The sequence below is a fragment of the Salvelinus namaycush genome, chromosome 21, assembly GCF_016432855.1.
Source record: "Salvelinus namaycush isolate Seneca chromosome 21, SaNama_1.0, whole genome shotgun sequence".
NCBI lineage: Eukaryota > Metazoa > Chordata > Actinopteri > Salmoniformes > Salmonidae > Salvelinus > Salvelinus namaycush.
In genome coordinates, this window is record NC_052327.1 from 14,857,939 (window position 1) to 14,877,556 (window position 19,618).

General features: G+C 40.8%; 1 protein-coding gene across 1 annotated transcript in view; it reads left to right on the forward strand.

Moving 5' to 3' along the window:
* The first annotated feature begins 396 nt into the window (after positions 1–396).
* LOC120066577 (chemokine-like protein TAFA-5) overlaps positions 397–19,618 on the forward strand; it is a 173,861-nt gene continuing 154,639 nt past the window's right edge. Inside the window, exon 1 of the mRNA XM_039018003.1 lies at positions 397–508. Coding sequence (XP_038873931.1) covers positions 397–508 — 112 coding nt within the window. The remainder of the gene's footprint in view (positions 509–19,618) is intronic.

Below are 19,618 nucleotides of genomic sequence, written 5' to 3' on the forward strand. Positions count from 1 at the left end.
TGTTTCAATCTCTGTGACCAAGATTGCCTCAGGTGAGTGGCACGAGGTTGCGGGAACATTTCCTCCTCCAAAGCATTTTTTGGGGGAGATGTCAACATCCTGCTTTGAATACATTCTATCTATTCTCAGGGAAGAAGGAATCCGCTTGGAATCATTTATGTCTAATTTGTGGTTAGATAATTTGCTATCTAAAGAACATTTACCATCGTAAAGGACACTCATCACGAACTAAACATCATTCCGTTTCACAGTGCATTACGTATACTCGGACACCGGGGTTTATCTGGGACTAGTGCGCTCGGGAGATTTTGGGCGGATTACTCGTGGCGAGAGCCGTTGCCTCCGAGGGTGACCTGGCTGGTGAATTTTCAATTTCTTTTTACTCTGGGGAACTCAATGGCTTCGTCTTGTAAACTGGGTCGGTGGAGGAATGTCACTGCCTGGCCAAGAATGTCTTCAACTTTCTGGGCTGCGGTGCTACTGACCAGCCTGCTGATAATTTACTGCGGTAAGAATGGTCGGTTTCAGTAAGCTATATAACCAGTTTCAGTAGGCTGTAACCATGTGTTTTGTTTTTATTGGATTTATGTTCATAACGGTTTTTGATTGGCTGATTACGGTCTTGGGTATGGATATGAACACACACACACACCTCCATTACTTTGAATCTAGTTCTGAATCTAGTGACATGGTTTTATTAGTGCAAATAAAAACGTTATAACCTACTATAAATTTGCTGTATGAAGAGTGTTATACAGGTTGTCTCTTTACTTTCTAAACCAGATAATAATATAAATCTGTGACATTTGGTGATGAGAATAACGCTGTGCTGATGATGCTGGGTTTTACATTCTGTATGTCTCCCTGAATCTGAATGTTTCATCGTTCCCCGTCTGCAGCTCTAGTGCTGAAAGATGCCCAGTGGGAAATTCCTCCCAAGTCCTAAATCTGACTTACCTTGTCAGCACCAGCTCACTAGAGTTTGGGAACAGCAGTCACTCTCAATACAAGTCGTTGTCACACATTGTTCCTGAATGAAAAAGTTGTAATACATAGTCTGCAATGTTAGGGTATAGCCAGCCCAAACTTGCGATACATTTCAAAACCACAGAGTGGTTTTGAAATGTCACAGGTTTTTATTGTGCAAACATTGAGTATGGCAAGCAAACTGAAACAAATGGAGATTGGTATGACCTAAGTCAGAAAGAGAGACTTCTAGAATGTGGGTCTCATTCAACCTCTACGCTCTCTCTTGTTCTCTCTGTATTGCTCTCTCTCTCTCACACACTCTCTCTTCTCTCTCCTTAGCAGTCTGTCTGTCTCAATGAATGCTGTTGGTTGCGCACCTCCTCTTGTACTTGTGCTTTGTCCACTGGGACCTGCAGCAGAGGTCTTGCTGCATCATTTCACACCAAAAAAAAGAGAACAAAAGTCTACTTGACAGAGTGGTGGCACCAGGCAGGGTTTTCTCTCTGGGTACCAATGCATTTGTTTCATCACCAGATTCGTATTCAGTATGGTACAGGTGGATCTTGATTGGTATTTCATCCATTGTTTATCCTGGGGCTATAGCTTTGATCAAATCAAACATTATTTGTTATATGCTTCGTAAACCACAAGTGTTTAGTGATAAAGTGATACGTTGTAAATAGTAGCAGCAATGTATGGGATGAGTGCAAAACGTGTCAATGCAGTTAGTTAAATAGTCTGGGTAGCTATTTGGTTAACTAACTTTTTAGCAGTCTTATTGCTAAACGTAGAAGCTGTTCAGGGTCCTGTTGGTTCTTTGCGGTTGGATGCAAGCAGTTGCCATACCAAGTGGTGATGCAGCCAGTCAAGATGCTCTCAGTGGTGCAGCTGTAGAGCCTTTTGAGGATCTGAGGGCCCATGCCAAATCTTTTCAGCCTCCTGAGGGGAAAGAGGCATTGTCATGCCCTCTTCATGACTGTGTTGGTGTGTTTGGTCCATGATAGATCCTTAGTTATGTGGACACAGAGGAACTTGAAGCTCTCGACCTGCTCCACTACAGCCCTGTCAATGTGAATGGGGGAGTGCGCGGCCCTCCGTTTCTTGTAGTGCACAATCAGCTTTGTCTTGCTGACGTTGAGGGAGAGGTTGTTGTCCTGGCCTCCTCCCACTGTTGTGTTGTCTGCAAACTTAACGAGGGTGTTGGAGTCGTGCTTGGCCACGCAGTCGTGTGTTAACAGGGAGTACAGGAGGGGACTAAGCACGCACCCAAGGGGCCCCCGTGTTGAGGGTCAGCGTGGCAGATGTGTTGTTGCCTACCCTCACCACCTGGGGCATCCCGTCTGGAAGTCCAGGATTCAGTTGCAGAGGGATATGTTTAGTCCCCTGGTGTTGAATGCTGCGTTGTAGTCAATTAACAGCACTCTCACGTAGGTGTTCCTTTTGTCCAAGTGGGAAAGGGCAGTGTGGAGGGGGATCTGTGGATCTGTTGGGGTGGTATCCAAACTGGAGTGGGTCCAGGGTGTCTAGGATAATGGTGTTGATGTGAGCCATGACCAGACTTTCAAAACATTTCATGGCTACAGATGTGAGTTATTTAGACAGGTTACCTTGGCATTTTTGGGGACAGGGACTATGGTGGTCTGCTTGAAACATGTAGCTTTTATGTAGCTATTACAGACTGGATCAGGGAAAGGTTGAAAATGTCAGTGAAAACACTTGCCAGCTGGTCAGCGCATACTCGGAGTACGTTTCCGGGTAATCTGAATGTTAGCCTGTTTAAAGGTCTTACCCACATCGGCTACAGAGAGAGTGATCACACATTCGTCTGGAACAGCTTGTGCTCCCATGCATCGTCCAGTGTTGCTTTCCTCGAAGTGAGCATAAAAGGCATTTAGGTGGTCTGGTGGGCTCGCGTCACTGGGCAGCTCGCGGCTGCGTATCCCTTTGTGGTCCATGATAGTTTGCAATCCCTGCCACATCGGACGAAAGTCAGAGCCGGTGTAGTAGGATTCCATCTTAGTCCAGTATTGATGCTATGCCTGTTTGATGGTTTGTTGAAGGGCGTAGCGGGATTACTTAAAAGCATCCGGGTTAGTGTCCCGCTCCTTGACAGCGGCAGCTCTAGCCTTTAGCTCAGTGAGGATGTTGTCTGTTATCCATGACTTCTGGTTGGGATATGTTCATACGGTCACTGTGGGGACAATGACGTCACTGAAATTATTAACCCGGTGACTGATGTGGTAAACTCCTCAATATGATCGGATGAGTCCCGAATCATATTCCAGTCTGTGCTAGTAAAACAGTCCTGTAGCTTCGCATCATTGGACCACTTCAGTATTGAGCGCGTCACTGGTACTTCCTATTTTAGTTTTTGGTTGTAAGCAGGAATCAGGAGGATAGAGTTATGGTCAGATTTACCAAATGGAGGGTGAGGGAGAGCTTCGTATATGTCTCTGTGTGAGGAGGAAAGGTGATCTATAGGTTTTTACAGGTGACAGACTGTTAGAAAGGTAAGACAGATTTCAGTTTTCCTTCATTAAAATCACCAGCCACTATGAGCATCACCTCTGGGTGAGCAATTTCTTGTTTGCTGATGGCCCTATACAGCTTGTTGAGTGAAGACCAATGAGCTCTCCAAACAGGTCTGGGACAAAGTTGTGGAGAAGTACAGATCAGGGTTGGGTTATAAAAAATATCAGAAACTTTGAACATCCCACAGAGCACCATTAAATACATTATTAAAATATAGAAAGAATATGGCACTAAAACAAAACTGCCAAGAGAGGGCCGCCCACCAAAACTCACGGACCAGGCAAGGAGGGCATTAATCAGAGGCAACAGAGAGACCAAAGATAAACCTGAAGGAGCTGCAAAGCTCCACAGCGGAGATTGGAGTATCTGTCCATAGGACCACTTTAAGCCATACATTCCACAGAGCTGGGCCGTACGGAAGGGTGGACAGAAAAAAGCCATTGATTAAAGAAAAAAATAAGCAAACACGTTTAGTGTTCGCCAAAAGGCATGTGGGAGACTCCCCAAACATATGGAAGAAGGTACTCTGGTCAGATGAGACTAAAATTGAGCTTTTTGACCATCAAGGAAAATGCTATGTCTGGCACAAACCCAACACCTCACATTACCCCGAGAAAACCATCCCTACAGTGAAGCAAGGAGGTTGTAGCATCATGCTGTGGGGATGTTATTTATCGGCAGGGACTGGGAAACTAGGAATGATAGATGGCGCTAAATACAGGGAAATTCTTGAGGGATAACCTGTTTCAGTCTTCCAGAGATTTGAAACTGGGACGGTGGTTCAGCTTCCAGCAGGACAATGACCCTAAGAATACTGCTAAAGCAACACTTGAGTGGTTTAAGGGGAAACATTTAAATGTCTTGGCCTAATCAAAGCCCAGACCTCAATCCAATTGAGAATCTGTGGTATGACTTAAAGATTGTTGTACACCAGCGGAACCCATCCAACTTGAAGGAGTTGGAGCAGTTTTTCCTTGAATAGTGGGCAAAAATCCCATTGGCTAGATGTGCCAAGCTAATAGAGACATACTCCAATAGACTTGCAGCTGTAATTGCTGCAAAAGGTGGTGGGGGGGTGTGAATAGTTATGCACGCTCAAGTTCTGTTTTTTTTGTCTTATTTCTTGTTTCACAATAAAAAATATTTAGTATTTTCAAAGTGGTTGGCATGTTGTGTAAATCAAATGATACAAAATGATCCAGGTTGAAAGGCAACAAAATAGGAAATATGCCAAGGTGGGTGAATACTTTCGCAAGCAAGCCACTGTATATACACACAGTGATGTTAGGAAACCCCTAGAATGCAGGCATATGAGGTCTACTAATCACATTATGCTGGCTTGCAAAGTGAACTGTAATAACTAGCAGAATCCACACTCTTAACCTGCATTCAAAATAACTCCCAGGATAGGAAATATTAATCAATGAGACTACCTAAATCATCTAAACTGGAACAACCAACTCAGGAATGGGTGCAATAAAGTTCGTGAAGATAACCAAGAATTTACAACTTTCGGATGAGACTGAAATAAGGTGACGATTAATATTGACTGCTATTGATGTAAAATATTATTAGGCCTTTAAGAGATTATTCGGAAGATAACAGCTCTATAAATATTATTTAGTGGTGCCCCTCCTCTCTAGTTAATTACATTTACATGATTAGTTCAATCAGGTAATATTAATTACAGAGAAAGTATTTTATAGAATAGCATGTCATAACACTTAATCCGGCATAGCCAAAGACACGACACCTGCCTTTGATAACAGAGAGCCAAGGTGACCCAGTAAACGAAGCTTTCTCTCTAAAATCCGACTTCCTCCCAGGTCCCCGTCTCTATTCCCAATTCTCCCACAGCTCCTCTCCTGGCACACCTATATAGAGGACGACACAAAGCAATTAGTGGGCCCAGGTGTGTACCAATTGGCTTTACACTGAGTACCTATATCCTGAGGAGGGTGCTGTCGTGTTGTATTCCTCCAGCTGGTCACTGAACTCTCACAGATGTTAAAGGTTCTAGGTAGATCCCTTTGCCATACAAATAACCCTTGTCTACCAAAAAGGGCTCTTCAGATGAAAATGGTTCATGGTAAATGTTTTTTTCTATGAAGATCAATGGCTTTAGGCTGATATAAACAAAGCCTTGATCTACAGTGCATACTGTATGTCATTAAAGATACCTTTAACAAGTGTCTGAGAAAATGATGTTAGTGGGTGACAGTGAGTTTCAGTTCATGTAATTTATACAAGAATATCAAGAGTATCGTTGGAAGCTACCCACATGGTCAGACTTTAGCCCGCCAACCTGCTAACACTGTACCTTACGCCCTGTTATACGATGGTGTCAGCTGCAGTAAATTGGGTGAGTGAAAAAGGCTGTTAGATTCCACTTGGATATCTTTGATGCTAGGATGCAGCAGCAAACAATTTTCACAGCTGTCTGAAAGCAAAATCACCTCTGCTCTGTTTGGGATTATTTTAGCCACTGCTCTCAAAATGGCACTGAAAACACATCTTATCCATGAGACCTGTCAATATGGAACAAAACCACGCACGCACGCACACACAATCCACCTCTATCCCTTAAAATGCATTAAAGTTGCTCTGAAAAGCAATGGGAGGACTGTCAGCTTGTTAGTGAGAAGGGTTCTATTGATTTAAGTGACTTCGGCTATTTCAGCCACACCCGTTACTGACAGGTGAATAAAATTGAGTGCATAGCCATGCAATCTCCATAGACAAACATTGGCAGTAGAATGGCCTTACTGAAGAGCTCAGTGACTTTCAATGTGGCACCATCGCAACACCACTACAATTTTATTTTATTTACAATGACATACTAGATGATTCTGTGCTTCCAACGTTGTGGCAACAGTTTGGGGAAGGCTCTATCCTGTTTCAGCATGACAATGCCCCCATGCACAAAGCGATGTCCATACAGAAATGGTAGGTCACACAAGCTCACAGAACGGGACCGCCGAGTGTTGAAGTGTAGCGCATAAATATAGGCTGTCCTCAGCTACAACACTCACTCCCGGGCTGTTTTTATGGTTCAGGCTAGGGCCCTTAGTTCCAGTGAAGGGAAATCTTAACGCTACAGCATAGAATTTGGCATAGGTCCTCAGATCCTCCAAAAGTTCTACAGCTGCACCATCGAGAGCATCCTGACTGGTTGCATCATCGCCATGTATGGCAACTGCTAATCGCATCAGTGCCCGACCTCACTAATGCTCTTGTAGCTGAATGGTAGCATGTCCCCGCAGAAGAATGGAGTGCTGTTATAGCAGCGAAGGGGTGGACCAACTCCATAATAATACCCATGATTTTGGAATGAGATGTTTGAAGGGCACATACTCTTGGTATTGTAGTGTATTTGGCAACTTTAGGTGTGAATGATATACATTTTAGAATGCCTTAGAAATCAAAACATATACAGTGGTTCCTCCTTTAAAAGTTGCGAGCTTCACCGCGGGACTTAGAGGTACCCAGCGTCACGGCTTCATTGCTCCAGACCACCACAAGGGGGAGTTAGAGCACTCATTATGCATTTGGGTCCCAAGGTTTTTATATGATGAATCATATCTAGTGTTTCCAATGACGAATTTGACATGAGCCACCCGTCCCTGGTGACTTTCTTCAGCAAAGATGGCTGACAAATCATTACGGGGGAATCAAATGTAAGTAATTATAACGTCATAACGAGTCAAGCTAAAAATGTACAATTGAGTGGAATATGTTAGTTAATGTAGAGACAAATGATTGTCCATATTTTTTTGTCATAAAGTTAATTTACAAAAATTGCTAATTAGCAAGTTAACTGACAAGCTAACATTAGCCAGCTAGCTAGCTGGTGTTATGACATGAGTACAGTATGACATTGTAATTTGTGTTGTTTAATGTTTTAGGACTCTTGAGAAAACCAGCAAACCAGGCTGTCTTCTTGGGAAACAGTGGATGTAAAGAATCTAGCTAGCTAAAGCATTTACTGCAAATTGAATGAACTATTGTGTAAACTTGCCGCGCAATGCAGCTGAAGTAACATAGCTAGCTAGCTATTTACTTGCTTATTGTGTAGTGGAGGATAAAAATAACTGTATGCCTATGGATGTGTAGCTAGCTACAATATGTAGCCGATCTGTGTATGGACCCTAAAACGTTAGGTTCTGAACTAATATTCATACCAATCTATGAACCTCAGCTATCATAGTTGTTGTATCAACTTCCAGTCTGAATGGCATTAATGAAGCCTATGGATTGAGTAGAATATAATAACTTTTGTGCCAAGAATGCAAGTCCTATATACATGTACTGTAGTTATTACCACGCATGAGATCCCCGCATTGTAGCCTGTACATTGAATATATTCACTGATCATGTACTCTTCCTTGGCAAATATGGGCTGTATGATGAGACTATAGGCTATTGATGATTTGAGAAAGTCGTGAAAAAAAGCTTGCACTCTGTTCCTTGCCTCATACTGCGCACACTGTTCTCTCATCAAATGATGACATTCTCTCCCAGACTCATGGATATACATTTTTGGAGCGTAGCATATGGTAACCAGTCCATCCAGTATGCCTAATAATACAGTCCACACTCAAAGATCAAAGATTGATTACGTGAATGTGTTTAATTTTGGAGAAGAGGCTTGACCAATTATGTACCAAAGACAGTTTAAATCAGTTTTCTTTATGTTTTTCTGCTGAGTCGTGAACCACACGACGTTCGTGCACATGTTGATTTTGTCCACCCACACCAGACGCAATCACGACACGCAGGTTGAAATATCAAAACAAACTCTGAACCAACTATATTAATTTGAGGACAGGACGAAAAGCATAAAAAATGTATGGCAAATTAGCTAGCTAGCTTGCTGTTGCAAGCTAATTTGTCCTGGGATATAAACATTGGGTTGTTATATTACCTGAACTGCACAAGGTCTTCTACTCCAACAATTAAGCCAAAGATAAAAGGGTCAACCGAGATTGTTTCTAGTACTCTCTCCTCCGTCAGGCTTCTTCTTCTTTGGACTTTATGTGGCGGTTGGCAACCAACTTTAAGGTGCATTACCATCACCAACTGGACTGGAGTGTGGCCCTCAGTTAATCTTTCAATCACCCATGTGGGTTTGTGCTTCAAAAAACCAATGAGGAGATGGGGGAGGAAGGACTTGCAGCTCATCAAGCGCCACAAATAGAACCAAGTTCTATTTTATAGCCTGGCTGCGCAGATACGTGCGAGCAGTGTGGGTGCAATGATTGAACAACATGTACATTTATTTTGCAACGCTCGCGCACACAACGCAAGCGGTGTGGTCAGCATGTTAGTCATTGTGCATGTTGTTTCAAAGCCTATGTTTTCCACTCAGTTTCAACCTGTTGTTGAACTTCTTTTTTTCAAATTGATCATTCACACTGAGGTGAGTTTTAAAAGCAAGATACTGTTTTGATGACAAGTATTTGATGTGATTTTGGATTGCATTTATGTCAGAGTGGTTAGTTAGAGGGACAGTAGAGTACCAGGCCATTGACTACCTGATGGTCGTTAGTGAGTTGGGTACTACCAGTGCATGTCCAGAATGTATAAGAGGACATTTTCTCAACGGTTATGTGGAATTTTACTGCGGTCATGACTCATGACTGCCGGTATGGTGGCAATAAGGTCACTGCAACAGCCTTAGATGTGACAATGGCCATGGATTAAGAATATGAGATTTTAAACATTGACAAGCTTGGCCTTGTGGCCTTGTATTGTGTGCTGGCTCCCTCCCCTGGTTGCTACCCGTCAGGCAATCTTATCATTCCATTGTGTTCTCCTCAATCATGTTAGCGGCAATGAGGGGCCTGCATTTGTTTTAGATCTGGAAGTTGATGAGGAAGGTTTAGACAATTCTGTCATAAATCTAAAGTTTCTCCGGGATGAATTATTACACTGGGAGCCACAATGAATGGAAAGACCATCATTGACACATTAGTTAGGGCTTAAAGGTATTTTATGACATTGTCTTAATTTTTGTCCTTATCATTTTTCAGGATAAGACCAAATACCTTGACACTGAATTAGTTGCAATACTCTAAAATGGCTGGCATCCTTGCTTAGGGTGAAATGTGTCTTCAATCAAGTGCTCACAGGGAGCAGTGTCCAGTCATTTGTCAGACTGAGCCATTCCTCAGTTCACAATCATTTGCTTCTGTTGCTGCAATGTAATTGGTTTTCTGAAATCAGAAAAAGACATTCCACAGTGAAAAAAGCTCTCACCATACAATGACCATGAGCCCCTTGAGGAAATGATACCGGATGTATAGAATCACCATTGTTAGGTGGTGTTGGATTTTCGATTTCACACCTGGCAATAGGCTGGAAAATCACCTTCAGATATGGCCATATTTACTTTCTCCTTCCTTATTCTCTGGCCTGTTTTACTCTAACCCATTCAGACAGAGGCGGTATAAAGGGGCATTGATGTAAATCCTTAACCCCGACTTTTACCTCAGAGGCATGAACATAATGTTCCTTTGGGCAAGACGAGGATGCAGCAGAGTTATTCAATTAATGTTTTATCAACTTGGAACACTTTATGGCCAAAGATGCCAATTTTGGAACAAACTGTTCTCTCCACTGAGAGGTGCAAAACATTAGCCTGCTCTTTCCATGACAATGACTGACCAGGTGAAAACTATGATACCTTACTGTCACTTTTTAAATCCACTTCAATCAGTGTAGATTACGGGGTGGAGACAGGTTAAAGATGGATTTTTAAGGCTTGAGACAATTGAGACATGAATTGTATGCCATTCAGGGGGTGAATGGGCAAAAGGTACCAGGCACAGCGGTTTGAGTGTGTCAAGAACTGCAATGCTGCTGGGTCTTTCACACTCAACAGTTTCCTGTGTGTATAAAGAATGGGTGGTGGACCAAAAGACATTTAGCCAACTTGACAGAACGCTGGGAAGCACTGGCATCAACATGGGCCAGCATCCCTGTGGAATGTTTTTCACACCTTGTAGGGTCTATCCCCTGACGAATTGAGGCTGTTCTGAGGTCAAAAGGGGGTGCAACTCAACATTAGGAAGGCACTGCTAATGTTTTGAACACTCTGTGTATATTATTGTCACATACACCAGATAGGTGCAGTGAAACGTGTTGTTTTACAGGATCAGCCATGCCTTGCTCAAGGGTACATGGACAGATTTTTCACATTGTCAACTCAGATATTTGAACCAGCAACCTTTCAGTAAGTGGCCCCACACTCTAAACACTAGGCTACCTGCCGCCCTAACGATATCTGCCCAATGTGGGATTAGAACCAAGTATTTTAGCTGACTACACCACCAATCAGTCATAAATGTCACTGACAGAATATTAAATATACTGAGGTAAATGGAATGTGAAAAACGGTTGTTGTGTTCCATATAGAGTCAAAATGTTCTGGTGTGAGTGTTATTTGGTTAGTGTTATTAAGCATTTTCAGAATGGTTGAACATCATTGTGGTCTGTGCACTTGTAGGTATAGCTTACTCATCTGCATTGTCCAAGACCTGAATGTCTATGCTCAGACAACCTTACACTAAATCAAATCATCCAGATGTATCACTCAATTAGCACGCCACCCAGCGTAGTTCTTTATTTCTTTTGTTAGATTGCTTCCTTTTTCAGTGTGTCACCCTGATTACGTTGAGGAACACCACAGGGACGTGTTTGATTATGTTCCCTGGCACACCATCCATCTGTGGACTGGGGTAAACAAAAGAGCAATAACAGCTCAACAAAGATAAGATTTGATTTACTACTGTTCGCTTTTATCACTAGATATTACAATTACCTTACATCAAGCCATTATATTTTAGAAGTCGTTGTTGGTCCTCTGTATACGTCATAATACTTATCTTTCTCAAAGTGCTGACAGTTTGTTTGCTCTACCAGGGTGTGTGGATCGCCATCATTTCAGGTTTCCAAGACAGAATGATGCATGCTCAAGTAGGGTTGGGGTCAATTCCATCTGAACTCAATTCACTGCGTGAGAGTTGCAAAATGGTTTGAAACATTATTCATGATTAGGAAGATAAATGGTTACCCTACTTACGACCCAAAATTATTTAAGTACATCCTCTCCCTGGAGATGATGCCTGATCTTATGTTATATAATATCATATTGTTAAATAATATACAGTTGAAGTCGGACGTTTACATACACTTAAGTTGGAGTCATTAAAACTAGTTTTTAAACCACTCCACAAATTCGGGATCGGTGTCCCGTCCACGGGATGGTTGAGCTAACGTAGGCTAATGCAATTAGCATGAGGTTGTAAGTAGCAAGAACATTTCCCAGGAAGTTTAAATTCTTAATAATCTAACTGCACTGTCCAATTTACAGTAGCTATTACAGTGAAATAATACCATGCTATTGTTTGAGGAGATGCACCGTTTTGAACATGAAAAGATTATTAATAAACAAATTAGGCACATTTGGGCAGTCTTGATAGACAATTTGAACAGCAATGCAATGGTTCATTGGATCAGTCTACAACTTTTCACATACTCTGCTGACATCTAATGGCCAGAATCTCAATTGCAGCTGTGCTAGAATAATACATTATTGCCTTTCTCTTGCATTTCAAAGATGATGGTACAAAAAAAATACAAAATAACGTAGTTTTTTTTGGTACTATCTTTTACCAGATATATTGTGTTTTATTCTCCTACATTCCTTTCATATTTCCACAAACTTCAAAGTGTTTCTTTTCAAATGTACCAAGAATATGCATATCCTTGCTTCAGGGCCTGAGTTACAGGCAGTTAGATTTGGGAATGTCATTTTAGGTGAAATTTGAAAAAAATGGGGCGGATCCTTAAGAGAAGACACTCAAATGTACTTGTCTTTTTGCTCAGTTGTGCACCAGGGCCTCCCACTCCTCTTTTTGCACTGTTCTGTGAATTGAGTAGTACACAGTGTTGTACGAGATCTTCAGTTTCTTGGCAATTTCTGACGTGGAATAGCCTTCATTTCTCAGAACAAGAATAGACTGAATAGTTTCAGAAGTAAGGTCTTTTGTTTCTGGCCATTTTGAGCCTGTAATCGAACCCACAAATGCTGGTGCTCCAGATAATCAATTAGTCTAAAGAAGGCCAATTTTATTGCTTCTTTAATCAGAGTTACAGTTTTCAGCACATAACATAATTGCAAAAGGGTTTTCTGATCAATTAGCCTTTAAAAATTATAATCTTGGAAAAGCTAACACAACGTGCCATTGGAACACAGGAGGGATGGTTGCTGATAATGGGCCTCTGTAGATATTCCATTAAAAAATCTGCCGTTTCCAGCAGGATCCGCCCCTTTTTTCCCATTTTTGCCTAAAATGACATTCCCAAATCGAACTGCCTGTAGCTCAGGCCTTGAAGCAAGGATATGCATATTCTTGGTACCATTTGAAAGCAAACACGTTGAAGTTTGTGGAAATATGAAAGGAATGTAGGAGAGTATAACACATTAGATCTGGTAAAAGATAATACAAAGAAAAAAAAAATATTTTGTACTTTTTTGTAATTTAAAAAAAATGCAAGCGAAAGGCAATAATGCATTATTCCAGCCCAGGTGCAATTTAGATTTTGTCCACTAGATGGCAGCAGTGTATGTGCAACGTTTTAAACTGATCCAATGAGCCATTGCATTTCTGTGCACTCTCCTCAAACAATAGCATGGTATTATTTAACTGTAATATCTACTGTAAATTGGACAGTGCAGTTAGATTAACAAGAATTTAAGCTTTCTGCCAATATCAGATATATCTATGTCCTGGAAAATGTTATTGTTACTTACAACCTCATGCTAATTGCATTAGCATACGTTAGCTCAACCATCCCGTGGACGGGACACCGATCCTGAAGAAGTTGTTAAACAATGTCTACACTGTATTTCTGATCAATTTGATGTTATTTTATTGGACCAAAAATTTGCGTTTCTTTCAAAAACAAAGACATTTCTAAGTGACCCCAAACTTTTGAACAGTAGTGTACGAACATTTAAAAACATTAACATGTAGTGTGTCAGTACATACAAACAACAAGTAGGTCACATGATGAGAGGTGTTGTGAGGTGTTATTTTTAAATGAATGACACCCATGCCAATATATCGTCCAAACACTGGCTTCTTGGGCATTATCACTTATTATAAAACGGGTTGTTTGGATGCTGATCGGTTGATGTGGAGTTATCACCACAATCCTGCATTCTCCGGCTAATGCCTCTTAACAGTTCCATTAGATTTAGCAATGCGCATTTACTGTCCCACAGCCCAGCCAGTCAATTTATAAACGTATAAACTTCCCCTTGAAAAAAGTGTCTGGACAATATTTCCCCATGCTACTAGTCTAGCATTTAGTTTGCCTCTCCAACCTGTAGAATTGATGTTGCAGTTTTTTTTCTTCACCACACCATGCATATGCACCTGATGAGACTGACACTTTCTCTGAGCCAGGTGAATTCATATATTAGGATCAATATAATGGATAGATCCAAATAAATGGCAGTAGAAACAAAGGTAAAACAAACAAAAGTCAAGTTTGTTTTCATTTCAGCTGCTAGATGTGATTGTGTGTAAGATTTAGTTGGCTAGCTAGCAAAGGAGAAGTAGCTAGCCTGCATAACTGTTGCCAATGATTTGTTTAGCATAGCAACCATTGGAAATAGAATGGATAGAATGAACGACCAGCCCATTTGGTTAGCAACTTCAGAATCTCAGTACTAACAACTGGCTTATGCCCAAACTATTTTGCATGGTGAAGGATGAAATACACCAAATTTACTCAATATAATAACGTTTTTAATGAAAAAATGTTGTTAATATTGTTTTTATAGGTTGGAAACCATTTTATAAAAGCAATAAGGCCCTCTAACCCGGGAATTATCGAGAATAACACCCTCCTAAGGGCTGTTTCCCTGGCCCTTGTCTTTGCCTTGGGCATAAGGATAGCCCGTAGTCTGGTGTTATTTACACAATAGTTCCTGGGTTCTCATGCCTTATTGCTTTAATAGTTCAACCTCAAAGGATGGAGGTGGTGGTGTACATTGGACCTGTAGGCTAACAAAAGCAGCCTTTTATTTTGACCAGTATATTCCCCATAGTCATCATGACTACAATAAACTGCCTTAAAAGACACATGCAACATTTGATTGAAATGCATTTCAACTTTGTTTCTGAAGTAAAGAAATCTTCTGTAATGGTGTTGTTACGTGATGAGAAGTGATTGTGTGTTTCACAAGGAATGGTTGGCTACTCCATGACTCAGCCTCTATAACCTGCAGACCTACCATGTACACCAGCCAGCCATTACACTAACGTAATTACCTCCAGGTTACAATTTCTGCATTGTTCATACAGAATGTGAACACATTGTCAACATTGTAGTATGTTGTTTTTGTGGTGGTCTATACTGTAGCTGAATTTAAAGAAAACAAGTGAAACAGATAATTTGTACATGTACAATATTACCTCTACTTGATCTGACTGTATTTGAAATCATATGTTGTAATATGTATAAACCCAAAATACTTGTAACATTTGGAAGCCACAGCATTTTTACACATTTGCAGACATGTTCCTGTGAGAATAGTCTGGCTTATGTCTTGTAAACGTTTTAAAAACATAAAGTGGGGGCGGCAGGTAGCCTTGAGGTTAGAGCATTGGGCCGGTAACCAAAATATATTTAGATCAAATCCCCGAGCTGACAAGGTAAAAATCTGTCGATCTGCCCCTGAACAAGGCAGTTAACCCACTGTTCCTAGGCCGTCATTGTAAATAAGAATTTGTTCTTAACTGACTTGCCTAGTTAAATAAAAATTAAGAAGTGGTATGTTGAAAGGGCCTTTAAACATTTTGGGAGGGTATGAGGAAGTGCATCTCAGAGAAGTCTGAGCCCATGGGCGATGTATTTTAAGCTTGCTGCCTCTTTTCCTTGAAGGGTTTGTTTACTTTGCGACAGATCAGCCATCACAGTGTCAAAACCATTTACCAGGCCGAATACAACATTCCTCTTCAAGTAAAGTCGAGTAATCTCTATTATCCGAGCAACGGAAATTAGACTGGCATTCAGCTCCACACAATAATAAACAACACAAGAAATGCTCATTTAAATTGATATTGTTAACAGAGCAATGTTTAAAGTTGCTTTCCACACACACACACCACACACACATGGGTGTAACGTGTGCCTATAGTTCTATTTAGTCATTTCCTTTTCCCTTGTGTGCTTTATTTTGAATTTATTTACATAGAAGTGCTTTAAAATGTATTTATTCCTAGCATTTGCTGTTTTGGTTTACTTATTTACCCGGAGTGACTTCTTTTTCTTTGAATTGGTTAACCCCTTTTGAGCGCTCGTCTCGTTGTGTGAATGAGGGAATGAGTGTGCTAATTAGGGACCTGAGCCACACTCCCCACACCTGATGAGTATTGGGGTTAATGAGCTGCCCCTGCACAAAGACAGCTCTCATACAATGTTCAGAAGATTCAAGCAAGTTCAGCCACACTGCCTGCTACCACTGCGTCTGGGGAGAAAGGACAGGATGAGTGTGACCCTGATCGGGATGAAGCGCCGAACGATGTGCGAGTGCGTACCAATGATTTCCAGTATGATGACGTTACTGATGAAGCTTTTTCCACCCTCTCCAGACTTGGCCTGCTATGATGAGGCTGCGACTATCGCATTGAACCCCATGATGCCAATGCTGAAGCGACGAACGCTCCATGCCAATCAGCTATGGATTTGATTGTGTATGTAGTTATGTGTTCCCGAGCTTCTCTTTGTGTTTTGTTGTGTTGCTTTTATCCTGTATACTTTTTTTATTTTTTTAATGCTAAGAAAAAATGTAGATCTTAAAGAACTATAAAAACTGACTGTGCTATTGGGATTTAAATAACTTTTTTGGACACAGGCAAACAATCACTCATGGAGAGGGAAGGCTTTATTCTCATTGGAGTATGCATGTTAAACACATTCACACACCCTTAGACATTTATGAATTGACTCATTCAATATGAAAAGGCAAAAACCATTTGCTTGGAAGAATCCAGACAAATGCCACTCAGAATTCCTGGAGGGCCACATCAATGGGAAACTGCTTTTGCTGCTGTGGCAGTGTCTGAAGGAGCAGATGAGGCAGGGAGGAGAGAACAGGACATAACCAGTCAGAGGAAATTGTTTAGTCCACTGATCCAACAGCCAAGGGAATTAACACATGTAAAACAATAAATAAATTAGGCTCAAAGAAAAACAGCCTCATTTTATTTGAGCGGATGTGTTACAATGGGACAGATGCCAACCATATTTTATATGCATTCATCTTTCTTGTATGCAGTAGACCTTGAATGTGGAGATGAATGTAAGGTAAGTTGTAGTGAAACCTAAACTAAATCCATCAATGGTAGTCTAGTAACACATCTCTTTAAATAATACACATTTGTCAATGGATAACTGGTGTAATGTGTCATACTGTAGACCCTATATATCAGCATTGAAATAACTTATGTCATTCATTTCAATGGAGTAAATCCACTGTCAATGGCAAGTCCTATATATGGTATTTTTAAAATATATTTAATGGATAGGACTGAGGGCCCGCACATGCATACCATCCTGCCCACACACACATGTGCACACCTAAGTTATTTTATTGCACAGAGCATTTCTTTGTTCTATATTGGTGTTTTCATGGTTAATTAGTACCCCAAAACATTACATTTTTTTTACTCAATACGTTAATTAGTAATGTATATAATGTTTTCATCGGTTTAATGGAAAGGTGTAAATTGCAATCCTCCTGGCATACATTTTGGGGACAGAAAGCATAATAATGGAGTGTTTCATGTGGGAACTGTGCCATAGACTGCATTAACCCCCTCCCGGGGCTGTTACTGTGATCGTATCACCGCCACACAAGCCGGCATGAGGGCAGTCAAATCACACGTGACCGTGGTAGGGCGGCAGGTAGCCTAGTGGTTATAGAGCGTTGGACTAGTAACCAAAAGGTTGCAAGATCGAATCCCCGAGCTGACAAGGTAAAAATCTATCTTTCTGCCCCTGAACAAGGCTGTGTTCCTAGGCTGTCATTGAAAATAAGAATTTGTTCTTAACTGACTTCCCTAGTTAAATAAAATAAAAGTCATGGTAATTAGGCTTCTCCAAGCTCTGATGCTGATGGTCATTAGTAGCCTACCAAACTTGCTAACTGCCTGGTACTCAGCATTCTAATCACTGACATCAAGGCAAATGTAATTAAAAATCTAATCAAACACTTCACATGAGCTCATGTTGCGCAACATTTAGGCCATGCAATTGTGTGAGAAACAGAGTGATGGCCTCTATTAAAAATAGGAGGTTCTCATCAGCTTTCTATAGGCTAGGCCTACTATATTCTGAAAAGTCCTAATATTAAACACATTGGCTCTCTTTACAACAGTATAGCCTACCTAGCTGGTATAAAAATGAACCACGGGAAAAGTATCCTCCATTTGCTATTTAAGTGCATAGAAGACATGTATTTTTTTCCCACCACCCCTGTTTCGAGTGCATGATAATAGTCCATTCTAAATCATAACATATTTCACACATATTATTTAGTATATGTAAAGACAAGATTAAATCAAGAATAGTGTGATGGGTGACAATATTAGCCTATCACTTGTGAATAATGCCCAGTTTAAGGCAAGAAACAGTGCATGCCTCATGTAGCCTAGCCCATGGGCCTATACAGTGCATTCGGAAAGTATTCAGACCCTTTGACCTTTTCCACATTTTACATACAGCCATAATCTAAAATGTATTAAATAAATGCAAATTATCAACCTACACACAATACCCCATAATGACAAAGTGGAAACAGATTTTTAAGAAATGTTAGCAATAAAAAATGTACACTGCCATTCAAAAGTTTGCGGTTACTTAGAAATCTCCTTGTTTTTGAAAGAAAAGCTTTTTTTTTTGTCCATTTAAAATAACATAAAATGGATCAGAAATACAGTGTAGACATTGTTAATGTTGTAAATGAGTATTGTAGAGTTTTAACGGAATATCTACATAGGCGTACAGAGGTCCATTATCAGAAACCATCACTCCTGTGTTCCAATGGCACGTTGTGTTAGCTAATCCAAGTTAATCATTTTAAAAGGCTAATTGATCATTAGAAAACGCTTTTGCAATTATGTTAGCACAACTGAAAACTGTTGCTCTGATTAAAGAAGCAATACAACTTGCCTTCTTTAGACTAGTTGAATATCTGGAGCATCAGCATTTGTGGGTTCGATTACAGGCTCAAAATGGCTAGAAACAAAAAACTTTCTTCTGAAACTATTCAGTCTATTCTTGTTCTGAGAAATTAAGGCCTTTCCATGCGAGAAATTGGCAAGAAACGAAATATCTCATACAACGCGGTGTTCTACTCCCTTCACAGAACAGCGCAAACTGGCTCTATCCAGAATAGTAAGAGGAGTGGGAAGCCCCGGTGCAAAACTGAGCAAAAGTACATTAGAGTGTCTGCCTAGAAGGCCGATAGACATTGTTAATGTTGTAAATGATTATCTACACAGTATTTCTGATCAATTTGATGTTGTGTTATGTTTAATGGAGAAAAATGTGCTTTTCTTTAAAAATAAGGACATTTCTAACTGACCCCACACTTTTGAACAGTAGTGTATATACACTGCTCAAAAAAATAAAGGGAACACTTAAACAACACAATGTAACTCCAAGTCAATCACACTTCTGTGAAATCAAACTGTCCACTTAGGAAGCAACACTAACTGACAGTAAATTTCACATGCTGTTGTGCAATAGGAATAGACAAAAGGTGGAAATTATAGGCAATTAGCAAGACACCCCCAATAACGGAGTGATTCTGCAGGTGGTGACCACAGACCAGTTCTCAGTTCCTATGCTTCCTGGCTGATGTTTTGGTCACTTTTGAATGCTGGCGGTGCTTTCACTCTAGTGGTAGCATGAGACGGAGTCTACAACCCACACAAGTGGCTCAGGTAGTGCAGCTCATCCAGGATGGCACATCAATGCGAGCTGTGGCAAGAAGGTTTGCTGTGTCTGTCAGCGTAGTGTCCAGAGCATGGAGGCG